This window comes from Eschscholzia californica, unplaced genomic scaffold (genome assembly GCF_041429995.1).
Source record: "Eschscholzia californica isolate CP2 unplaced genomic scaffold, dmEscCali1.0.p SCAF_2, whole genome shotgun sequence".
NCBI lineage: Eukaryota > Viridiplantae > Streptophyta > Magnoliopsida > Ranunculales > Papaveraceae > Eschscholzia > Eschscholzia californica.
Window position 1 is genome coordinate 62,933,232 of NW_028238309.1, and position 12,337 is coordinate 62,945,568.

The 12,337-nt window shown below is 35.7% G+C and overlaps 1 protein-coding gene across 1 annotated transcript; it reads right to left on the reverse strand.

Annotated features, from left to right (window-relative positions):
* Positions 1-6,629: 6,629 nt before the first annotated feature.
* LOC147560113 (Dof-type zinc finger DNA-binding family protein) lies at positions 6,630-9,087 on the reverse strand. Its single transcript, XM_086662189.1, has one exon. It carries the CDS (start codon positions 7,770-7,772, stop codon positions 6,735-6,737), a length of 1,038 nt encoding a protein of 345 aa, XP_086518315.1. The 5' UTR covers positions 7,773-9,087; the 3' UTR covers positions 6,630-6,734.
* Positions 9,088-12,337: the final 3,250 nt, after the last annotated feature.

The following is a 12,337-nucleotide window of genomic DNA, read 5'->3' on the forward strand; positions in this document are numbered from 1 at the left end:
ATTGGGCTGGTTGTCCTTCAACCCGTAGATCAACTACAGGATATTTTACAATGATTGGGTCCAGTCCCCTTTCCTGGAAATCAAAGAAACAACCTACAGTTGCCAAATCTTCGGCAGAAGCAGAATATCGAGCTTTAGCCATTCTTACATGTGAATTACAATGGCTCAAGTATTTATTACTTGACTTTGGAATTGATCACTCTGACCCGATGACAGTTTACTGTGATAATCGGGCTGCTCTCCACATTGCTGACAACCCCGTCTTCCACGAACGTACCAAACACATTGAGATAGATTGCCACATCGTTCGTGAAAAGATCAAAGACAACGTCATTGCCACGCGCTTCACCAGTTCAGATAATCAGTTAGCGGATATCTTCACAAAGCCACTTGGGGCAGAACCGTTCAAGAACATTATTGGCAAGTTAGGCGTTACTTCCATTCCCGCTCTAACTTGAGGGGGAGTGTTAGAAGTCTACTCCACTCGGCTAAACCGAGTGGATTAGTCTATAGTTAGGAAAAGGATTCCTAGTATTATTAGGAGTCCTAGTGCTATTAGGATTGTTGTATTAGATAGAGTTTAGAGAGTTTTATATTTCTAAAACTTCTCCAATGTAAAACTATATAAAGAGATCCATGCATAATGTAATATACAAGTTGTAGTGTTAATAAAACCAAGGTATTTACCTATCTCTCTCTCTCACACAATCAACAACTCGCCATCATCATCTTTCGATCTTCAATCAAGAACATCATCAACCTCTCTCGGCTATAACCGAGAGCTTCATCCTTCACTCTCGGTTATAACCGAGAAGCCATAACATCACTCTCGGTTTCACCCGAGAGTTGTCAACCAATCTCTCTCGGCTGTTATACCCGAGAGCAACACCTCTCGGTTGCTATACCCGAGAGTGACATCTCTCTTCCTCTCGGCTCTCAACCGAGACAAGCTAAACTTCATCTCCACTTGGGTATACCCGAGTGTGTTCATCATTCAAAGGTACAACCTTTTCACAGATAGTACACATTTTTTATTGATTGAGATGTTAGTAGAGCCCTTCCTAATAAAAGTTTCCATTATAGGAGTTAATGATCTTCTTAACTTTATACAAGATTAAAATGATAATTTGATAAGTTAGCTGACCGGTGATGATGTAACATTTCTCAAGTTTAATTTTTGAAGTTATTTAAAAGCAGTGTTTTTCATGTTGATTTGGGGCGGAATTATAGTAGGGATGAATTCGATCGTAAGTAAAATTATACTCTTACGAAATGAATTTATTTTTCAAGCATTATTCAGGATTAGGCCAGCTTTCTTATTACTCCAAATTTTAAGTTTTCAAATTACAAACCACAAAAAAGAATTAAATTATTGGTATCAATATGAATACAAGAGTTACCGAGTACACACAACTACAGATTAATTTGTGTCTAACTGTCTAGTGTTACTTATAGGCTAATTCCTTTTTGGCTCCCAATTCTCTGTTTTGTCCTCTACAACGTCTGACAATTCGATTTGGTCTTTGAGGAAAAAAACAGTTCAAGAATTACCCTTAGAGACCAAAATAAAAGGCCAGTGCTTTGGGGAAAGCTAAATAGTTTCCGGGGTGTAAAATTTTAAAGGGAATATGCAAAATTTTGAAAATTTTCCGGAGAAACATATTTTACGGGGAATATGTTTCAAAATAAAATAAAAAACTCTCCACCTCACCTCTCTCCTCCATCTCATCTTCTATCTCTGCCACCTCATCATCTTCACCGACGAAGGTCGCCGGCCGATCAATTTTCCGGCCGGCTACCTTCAAACATTAAAAAAAAAAATTCTCTCTCCTCTCTCTCTCTTAAAAAAAAAAATTTGTGTTAAGACCTAGATATGGTCTGTTCGTGAAGAACAGGCCAGATCTAGGTCTGTTCGTGAAGACCAGATCTAGGTCTTAAAAAAAAAAAGTTTTTTTTTTTTAGAGAGAGAGACAGGAGAGAGAAATATTTTTTTTTTAATGTTTGAAGGTCGCCGGCCGGAAAATTGACCGGCCGGCGACCTTCGCCGGTGAAGATGATGAGGTGAGGTAGAGATTTTTTATTTTCCCCCCTGACAATTTACAAAATAAAATTGTCAAACAAAATTGACCAATTTTTGACCAAGTCTTCACACCCCGGAAACTATTTAGCTTTCCCCAAAGCGCTGGCCAAATAAAATTAATTGCAAAAACTTTAAAACATTAAAGTCACCTCATCTCTCCCCCTCTCTCTCTCTCTCTCCTTCACCTCATCTCTCTCGCCACCTCATCATCTTATCCGACGAGGGTCCCTGAACGAACCAAATTTCCCGCGACCTTCAAACCTTTAAAAAAATATATTTTTTTCCTTATTATTTATCTTTCTTCTTCTTTCCTCTGTCTTCTTTTTCCTTTTTCTTCTTCTTCTTCTTCTCTCTCTCTCTCTCTCTCTCTCTATCTCTCTCTCTTCTTTCTACTCTCTATCTCTTTCTCTATATCTCTGGCGAAGGAAACCAGCATTTTCGTTGAAGGTCTGATCAAGGTCTGGAAACCACAGACTTCAAAGGTCTGGTCGCCAGAGATATAGAGAAGGATAAGAAGGAGAAGAAAGAAGAAGAAGAAGAAGAAAGAAGAAGAGGAGGAGGAGAAGAAGAAGGAGGAGGAGGAGGAGGAGGAGGAGGAGGAAGAGGAAGAGGAGGAGGAGGAAGAGGAGGAGGAGGAGGAGAAGGAGAAGAAAGAAGAAGAAGAAGAAAGAGAAAAAAGAAAAAAAAATTATTTTGTAGGTCGTCGAAAATTTTGGTCGGCTGACGACCTTCATCGGAGAAGGTGGTGACAGAGATGAACTGGAGGAGAGAGGTGATGAAAATGGAAGAGAAAAAAGAAGATATAAGGTGGCTTTAGTGTTTAAAGTTTTTGACAATTAATCTCATTTTGGCCCCCAAGAGTATTTCCGGAGAAAGTTAATTTTTTTTTTTTTTTTGGTGACCAAATCTAACTGTCACACTTATGGGGGCAAAACAGTGAGTTGGTCAAAAAATGGAGGCCAAAACAGAATTAACCCTAATTTATATGCTTGTAGTTTGACTATCTAACCCGATGTCTATAGTAGAGTTTGTATTTTAGATTTAAAATGGTTAAGACTGTTAAATGACAATTGAAGAAAGTATCTGATCATGAAGATATCGTAAGCACTTATGAATCAAAACTTCCACAAAACTTTGTAAAGGTAGAAATTCAACAAATAAAAATTTTTGTTACCCACAAAATGAAGGCAAATGCCACTCAAGAATATATGGTGATTGTGGAGGAATATTTTGTACACCCCCTTTAATCCACTTGTTTGTAGTTCTCTTTGGCTTCAAAAGACTTGCATTTGCCTAAAACGATAATTCCATTTTGTCTTGTTATTTTGGTCGGTAAAGGGATTTTGTCACATTTTGTGTTGATGATATAAAGGTTAGATACCATTATCTAATCGGATCTTCGAAATCAACATCTTTATAAATGGCACCATAGCGGCCGACACTAAGAGGTATAGAGAGACTGAGTGATTGAACCAATGTACTACAATGACTATTCGAATGTAGAATTTGTCAATGTCTTTTGTTGTAATTTTGAAATTTTAATTGGTATTTAACTCGATAATTGGGGGTCCAAAATTGAACGCATAAGTGTACTTCTTTTGATAGATAAGCTTAGCAACTCTTATCTTAAAGATTCTTTCAAATCCTTTGTATTTCACTACCTTAAGAGCATCTCCAACCCAAAATTAGAAGAAATATTCATTAGTTATGAGTGTCAAGACTAAATTAAGATTCTCATTTTTAGGTGATAAAATAAAAATGTCTAAGAGGGTACTTTGTCATTGTTGGATGATACAAGGCCGATGACTAATAACGAATCTCACATCCTCACATTTTACTACATTTAGAGCATCTCCAATGCAAAACTGGAAAATATTTCATTATTGTTGTTTGCAAATTGCTTCGTTTATATGTGTGTCATTCTTTTACGTATAGAAGTGATATATATACACACACACAAGTGACATAGAGTCACTTGTGACATATAAGTATAAGTGACACAAGGTCGCACTTGTGATCTATAAGTGGTCGCACTAGAATACCAATACATTGTCGTTTACCTTGACCCATAAACGAATACGAATAACACCTTTATCATTTTTTTCTCCCAGTCTCTTTCTGCATCAATGTATATCAACTATATCCGGTTCATCTCATGTGGATCTTTACAATACCATCTTCTCTTAAGATGGGACGGCACTGGCCAAGTGGTGGGGCGTGGGGGTGACTTATTATGTTGGTGAGGGTGGTCTCCTTTGATTATCTTGTTTATTGGAAAGTCTTGAGTTCAAAAACTGAATTTGTGGTTGTAGTATTTAGGAGATTTGGTTTACAGGGACGGACAAATTTTTTCGGGGGAGAAGAACCCAATAAGTGAAATACAAGGGTATAACATGGTCGGGGACTCGGGGCACATATAGTTCTACAATCTAAACCTTTAGACATAAGTTTAGGAAGTATAATGTTAGCCATTGAAAATAAGTGCGGGAGATAACTACCCTCACCCTTAATTTTCTCCACTCACCTTCAATTTTCTCCACTCTCACGGTTTCTCTCTTATCTAATTCTCCATTCATGTAAATCGACTCAAAACACAAAGGTATTAGTGTCAACAAGAAATAGAAGAAAAATGGAGGAAGATGATGGGTGCGGAAAAGAAGATGGACTAATTGAGTGCAGTTTTGCTCAAAAGTCGATTTAACTTCGAAAATAAGTTAGGTGCTAATAGAGTCATCCGCTTATTGTACTTTCTCGTGGTGCCTTTAGCAGTGCCCAACAAGTTTTACTAAAACCACACAATTATAGGCAAACTACTCAAACTTAGTAAATTCCAAACCCATAACTTCTACTACTGACATTCAAGGTGAAAGGTCCATGCCAGGTTCTCTATGTTGTCAACCTCTCTCTCACTCTTTAGCTTTCATGATCTTGCTCTTTCTTTCTCGCCCTCGTTCACCCTTGATCTAATCGGCAAAAAGTTCCCTCCATTTATGACTTACCAACACATGAGATTGTAGTCGGACGGTATGCATCCCTTCAAAATCCGAGAAGTCAGTGTGCTCGATATGCTTAAATAAAGTTGGAACTAGTTATCAATTATCATGGGCTTTGAGTTTTCTTATCACATAGTACTTAAAACCCAACTAAAATTTTGGAAACACGGATGAGAGGAGCCCTAAATAAAGAAGAGATGCTGGACTCCATCTACAATTTTAGGGTAAATGCAATAAAATTGTGGTTGGGCTTTCAAATTCAAAAACTTGTGAATCCACCCTCCAATTGGGCTGGCCTAACAGGCTAGTTCAAGAGATGGTCTCCCAGAGAGACCACGATCCCTTCGGGGTAGTGAAGCTTCTAGTTTCTTTAATTAGCCGTTGGAAAAACCTAAAGTCTAGTTCCGAGTAGATTCGTTGTTTTTATTTTATTTCTATTCTTTTTTGTTATAGTTTTTCTCTAATTTTCTTTTGCTATCCTAATGGTTTCTTTTGAGAATCTTATAATAAAAATGTAAATTTTAAACTAATAATTCTGCTGGAAATCGAACTCAGTACTTGGAAGATTTTGGAATGCATGCACTAACAATCCAGTTATCATTTGTTGGCAAAGTTTATGCGAAGTTTTAATATTAATCTCCCAAACATATTCTTTTGAGTTATTTCTTTTTTGCCCCTTACTTTGTGGCTAGTTTTCTTTTTGGCCTCCCATTTTTCGTAAATTCAAATTTAGTCTCCTTTTATTAACACCGTTATCTAACTTTAACGGTTAAATTTTTTTTTTGTGTCCATAATTGAGCTTCTTATAGAAAAATTAAATTCATAATTGACCCCATTTTAAATATGAGTTAATTACCAAAAAAAATTCAATCTTTTTAGAACAAATTAGGGGGCCAAAATGAGATTCATATAAAAACTTAAACAAATCAAAGACACTTCATCTCTCCCTCTCTCTCCTCCATTTCATCACCTCTACTCCACATCTGTAGGCGCCCAGAAAGAAAATAATTTTTTTTTTAGAAAGTGGTAATATATTGGTCATTGTGCCGTAAGCCCGTAACAACACTCAAAATATCGAAATTTATATATTAGATAACACATCGACTCCAAAGAAAACAAGAAGACCAAAAAAGTATCCCTTAGCCCATGAAAATCTCACAAACATATAAAACAAAACTAATTTACATTGGAAATATTTCCCAAGAAAGGACCTCCCAATTGGGTTGGCTCCTCATGTCCTAAGAAGGTGGTATACCAGAGCATGCAGATGCATCTGAAACTAAATAGCTCTCAGAGTTCATTGAGAGAAACAAATGATTCAGAGAAAAGAAGATAGATGGTTGTATAAAGCAGTCCCCAACCCACATGCAAGAAGAACAATAACTATCTTATCACCTTTAATAAAGATGACAACTTTAATCAAGACTTCTAAAAAATATCAAAGTACCAAATTTTTTCTGCAAAATTCAAAGAACCCTCATTTTCTATACCCCATTATACATAATACACCATTTCAAACCTAGCTATATATTAATGTTGAAACTTGAAATCCAATATTTCCAAACCCATCTATTCATGTTGAAACTTGAAATTTTAACATACCCATTAGAGAAAAAGAAAGAAATTTCATGATGTATAAAAGAAACTTGATTTAGACCTATTTATAACAAAGATGAAGGAGAAGAAGAAGAAGCAGAAGAAGAACAAGAAGAAGGTGGTAGGTTTTGAGGAACATCAACAAAACCTTGTAAATCAGATGGATTGAAACCTGGATTTATCAAAGCAGAACTATTGTTGTTGTTGTTGTTGATCCAGTAATTTGCAGGTGATTCTGATGATGAGATTGGAAGATTCATGGTATTGTAGTTTTGAACCCATTGTTGTTCTTGAAGATGATGATGATGAGAAGTAATAGAACCAGCCATGTTTGATTCTTCTTCCATAGGTAAAATTGGTTTTTGATCTTCTTCTCTAATACCCATGTTTGGAATTTGCTGATTTTGATTATAAGAAGGAAAACTAAAACCCTGTAACAAAGCTAAATTAGAAACCCCAATATTTTGATCATGCTGATTTCCACTACTACTACCAGTTGCATTGATGAATGTTGGGTTTAAGTTATAGGACTGAAATGGAATAATTGAAGGTAGGAAAGTTGTTCCTATACCTACACCTACTCCTAAACCAGGTGGGTAATAAAGAGAATTAGGGTTTGTTGATGATGGTGCCATTAATGGTGGTATTTTAGTAGAGAGAGAAAAGTTCATGTTCATATTCATGTTCATGGTGGCTTCTTGTTGTGGGTTGTTGTTGTTGTTGTTGTTAGGGTTAAGATAATGAAGATTATCAGAGGAAGCTGATGAAGAAGAAGAGGGTTTTTTTGTTGATGATGGTGATGATGAAGATGATGATCTTTTCCCTTTTCTACATCCACCACCAACTGGAATATTTCTTAGGGTTCCACCTTGAGTCCAATACCTTCTACATGATTTGCAGAAATATCTAGGTTGAGAAAGACTATAATTATTGTAATAACAGAACTTTGTGTTTACTGAATCACATCTAGGGCATTTCTGTGGTTGGTGTGGTTGATGTTGTTGTTCTTGACCTTGTTGCTGTTTCTGTCCAGATTGCTGTTGCTGTTGTTGTTGATTCATTACTCCTCTTTCTCTCTCTAGTTCTTCTTCCAATCCTTCCATTCTTTCTTTCTCTCTCTCTCTAAAACCTCTTATTTCTTCACTACCCACTCCTTGTTTCTCTCTCAAGAATTTGTTCCTTCTCTACCCACTTCTTGTTTCTCTCTCTAAAACCTCTTACCTCTCTACCCACTTCATATTTCTCTCTCTCTCTCTCTCTAACCCACCTCCTCTGTTTCTCTATATCTAATCCACTAACTTGTTTCTCTCTCTAACTTACAGATGAAGAAAGAACACAGACTAGTGGGTTAGGATCGTGCATGTGGATTAAGGGGATACGGGATTTAAAGCCGTTTCAATTGAGAAAAGGATTCGAAACAAAACGTGTCGATTCTTTCTTGTCTGAGAAAAAGGAATCTTATTCAGAGAGAGAGAGAGAGAGAGGTTTACCTGAATCAAGATAAAACCAAAATCCTCACCATAAATTAAAAGATTAAAAAGTTGAAAAGAATCAAAAATCAGAGATGGGTAATCTCAATTTCTCTCTCTAAAATCTCTCTGATTTTGTGATGATATCTCATTGAATTGAACAAAATCTTCATCAGAAGATCTTCAACCTTTCTTTTCAGTTTTCATTAATAAGGAAGTTGATATAAGTATTCAGAACTAGTTCAGTAAAGAACAGAGGAATTGGTTCTTAATTTATTTCCATTTTAGGAATACTTTGAGTTTCAAAATATATTTGATTCTTCTCTCTCTATCTATCTATCTGTCTATCTTATTGATTGTCAATCAAATTGAGGAAATGGGTAGTGGAAGAAATATGAAAGGAATTGAGAAACCCACTTTAAAAAGGATTGGATTAATTTCAAAATACAAAGAACTTGATGAACAAAAGTAGAGAGAGAAGATGCAGGGGATTGACCAAAGGACTTGTTACAGACGGCGGCAGAGGAAGCAGAGAGCAAATCGTGGCGGTAAGAAATGGATGGTTATGTCATATACATTAGTACCCTCCAAAAATTTCATATTATCATCTCTCTCTACTCTACTTTCTCTCTCTAACCTCCTCTTCTTTAGTCTCTGTACTATTCTATTCTCTTCTTTTGACATACATAGTGATTTTAAATTCTCTCCTTTGTTTGATGATCTAAAATTCTACAATAGAATAGTTTTTTTTTTTTTTTTTGCAAGAGAATTGAATAGTTAATAGTAGTCTAGTAGAGAAAAGAGAAGGAGAAAAATAGAATAGAATGTAAAAGAAGAGGGGTGATGTGAGCATTTTGGAGATGGATTTTTATTATTGTATCTTTTATTTTTTCTATATTAACAAGAGAAGAAATTCTATTTGCTATATTTTTGTTTGGGTACAAAACCTTATGATACAAGTTCATTTTGATTTTTTTTTTTGTTAAAAGATGCAAGTTCATTTTGATGTAATGGTAGATATTTTCTAATTGGATGGTAACTTTTACATTTTTTTCACTAGGGGGATCAATTGATCCACTCGTCTAAAAAAAACATAAATCCATATGAGGAACAAACTTAATATATCTTAATTGGAGTGGAGTGTTATGTCTATGGATTTCTTACATTGTTCGACATAGTTTGCTATATTACAACCTATTCATATCTGTTTAGTCATGTACTCATGTGTTGGCCAATGATCTTTTTGACTTATTGGAAGTAATAGATCCTTTTAGGACATTAAATTGACCTAAAGGTGCATATTGCATATGAATATTGCTCATTTGCATGCCTCAAGCTATATCTTGAAAGTCATTATAACAAAGGAAAATATATTATCCAACTTAATTTTCTCTTTTTTTTGTTGCAATATGGCCAACTTATTTGATGATGACACTTGGATTCATTAGCTATAATAGAACAACTTTTGAATAGGTATGTGAAAATAATTGTCCTAGAGAAGGGTCACTTATTAGGATATATCAATTGGATATAGGTCGGTGACAAATGAATCTAGACCCATTTTTTAGCAACCTAGCAATAGGATTTGTCCCTCCGTTGGAATAAGTCTAATGCGGGAGAAATTCTATTCATCATTCCATCTTGGTCTCTTCTCCATCTTCTGCTGATGTGACGACATGTCACTTGAGTGTGGAGTAGTTGGAGAGAGAATGGTGAGAAAATATACTAGAGTGATATGTCGTCACATCAAAGAGGGACTGAAAGAGTGATCAAAATGGAGGGATGAATAGAATTTATGCTAATTAATTTGGTGCCCCTCTTCCGGCCACCCAAGTGGCAGTCGGGGAGTTCGGGCGGTGGGAGCTCTACTGTTCTGGACTTCTATTTGGCAGTCCGAACTGAAGGCTCTTAATTTCAAAATATGATCACTTGAGGTCTCTAATGGCTAAATTTGGAGTAGATTCTGATTTTAGGTAATCTACTCCATTTTGTTTCTTTTATTTTTTAATTTGACTTTTTTTCTTTTCATTGTTCAAATTTTTTTTCGAATTTTTTCTGTATTTTATAATTTAAATTATCTCTCTCTAGAATAATATCAAATTTATAATTCATATTTAAAATTAATAAATTATAGTTAAAATTTGAAATCAATATCTCACACACGTACATCACACACTTACATAACTAGAATTTGAAAATAGAGTTGAAAAAGTTCAAGAATTCTCAAAATGTAAGAACTCTCAAAATTAAAAGTCTGAATCTCTACATTAGACTTGCTCTTAACATCATGTTGTTCTCTATACAGTATTTAGGCCAGTGTTTTAGGAATCTGCAAAGTTTTCGGAACAATAAATTTTGGGTGGAAACAAACTTTTTTTGTTTCCTCCAAACATCACCCTTTCAATTTTTCATTTTTTCTTCTTCTCCACCTCAACTATAACTCCGGCGACTTTCACCTGAATCCGACAGCTTCTACCATCAACACCGGCGACCCTCTCCCTCTTCGTCCCTTTCTCCCTCTCTCTCCTCTTTCTCTCTCTCTCTCTCTCTCTCTTCTGCCTCTCTCTTTATTCTCTCCTTTCTCTCTCTCTAAATTCCGGCGAAGGGACCATTCCCTTCGCCGGAATTTAGAGAGAGGCAGAAGAGAGAAAAAGAGAAGAGAGATAAGAGAGAGAAGAGAGAGGCAGAAGAGAGAGAAAGAGAAGAGATAGACGAGAGAGAGAGAAAAGATGATGAAGTCGATGGCAACATCCGGTCGGCGACTCCTAGGGTGCCTTTGGTTTGTGTTTTTTTGATTTTTCACCGTCTTCCTCGAAAATGTTTTTGCTTTCCCCAAAGCAGTGAACAAGTATTTAATATCTATAAGTTATGTGAGAAAGTTCTTGAAATTACGAGTACTCCCAAAGACTCAAATTTAGTTTGTGCAATTTTAGATGATACACGACCGGCAGAACTAGAAACATAGCGGTTTGGCGGGCCTACTTATATTCACCCATATTGCTTATGTCCTTGTGTGATAGGTTATGTTGATGGCGCATGAGTCATCAGCCACGTAAGAGGAGGAGGTGGAGGTGACGTCGGTGTCTGTTAAAGATGCAACTGCTCCCACAGCCTTCCATACCAAAAATGACAAACACTAACTTGTTGTGTTCATAGGACAAGTAAGTATTTGATGTAACCTCACTTCTTCATCATTTGTCCACTCTCACCATTAATCTACTTACAAATGGACACCACCAACTTAATCATGGTTATGGCATGATCACTTATTCACTTTTCTTTGTTGAAAGGATCACTTATTCACTTGTGCCTGATAAGTGTTTTTGTTTTCCAGGATAACGTGAAGCACGTCTGACTTTTAAATTCTAACCTATATGAATTTAGTTCTGATATCGAAGTTTATAGTCGTTCTATTCATTCAAAATGACAACTTTTAGTACACAATTTTACAAAAAAAAAGATTAAAAAAGCTAGCTATAAATTAATCTTTATCATGTACTCTAATTTTTGAAGTCATATGTCTAAACTTTAGTACACAATTTATAGAAATATGTAATCTAAATATGATTAGTAAAAATAATTCAAGGCAACTAAGAATTGGTACAACTCTCACAAAAAATAAGCTACTATAGTGTATTGAACGACGATTCTCCATCAACGCCTCCCAGGTGTTTGTGTACGACCTATGTCTTATCTTTCTTTCATGTGGTTTCTTTTATCTTATTTCTATTTCTATTAAGAATTTGTATAACACAGGGTAGTTATTGAGTTTCAAATTACAGAATTTTTCTTTTTCAAGACCGGATAAATCTACTAAAATGCTTTTGAACATGTTTGGTGCTCTTAGAAGGTAAGGCCCCCCACGCAAATACAAAAATGTCTCTGTACCAAATTGGCAAAGGGTCAGGCAAACAAGTGTGCAACCAATTTGTTCTGTAAAACAATTTCTTAAATTTGTCCTCTGAATTTTACTTTTCTACGTACCACCATCTTTTGGCCGTCTATGCATTTATAGTGACAAATTTGTTTAGGAACTATCTTTTTTACTTTTGTCTTGTCCCTATTCTAAGCCAACTCTTACTTGCCGTGGATGTTTTTGACGCAACTAGTAAGAGTGAAGATCGGGAGTGCTAAGTGCTCAAAGAATTTTAACAAAATATAGATCTATTGACTCACTTTACTACAAGATAAAAAAAATA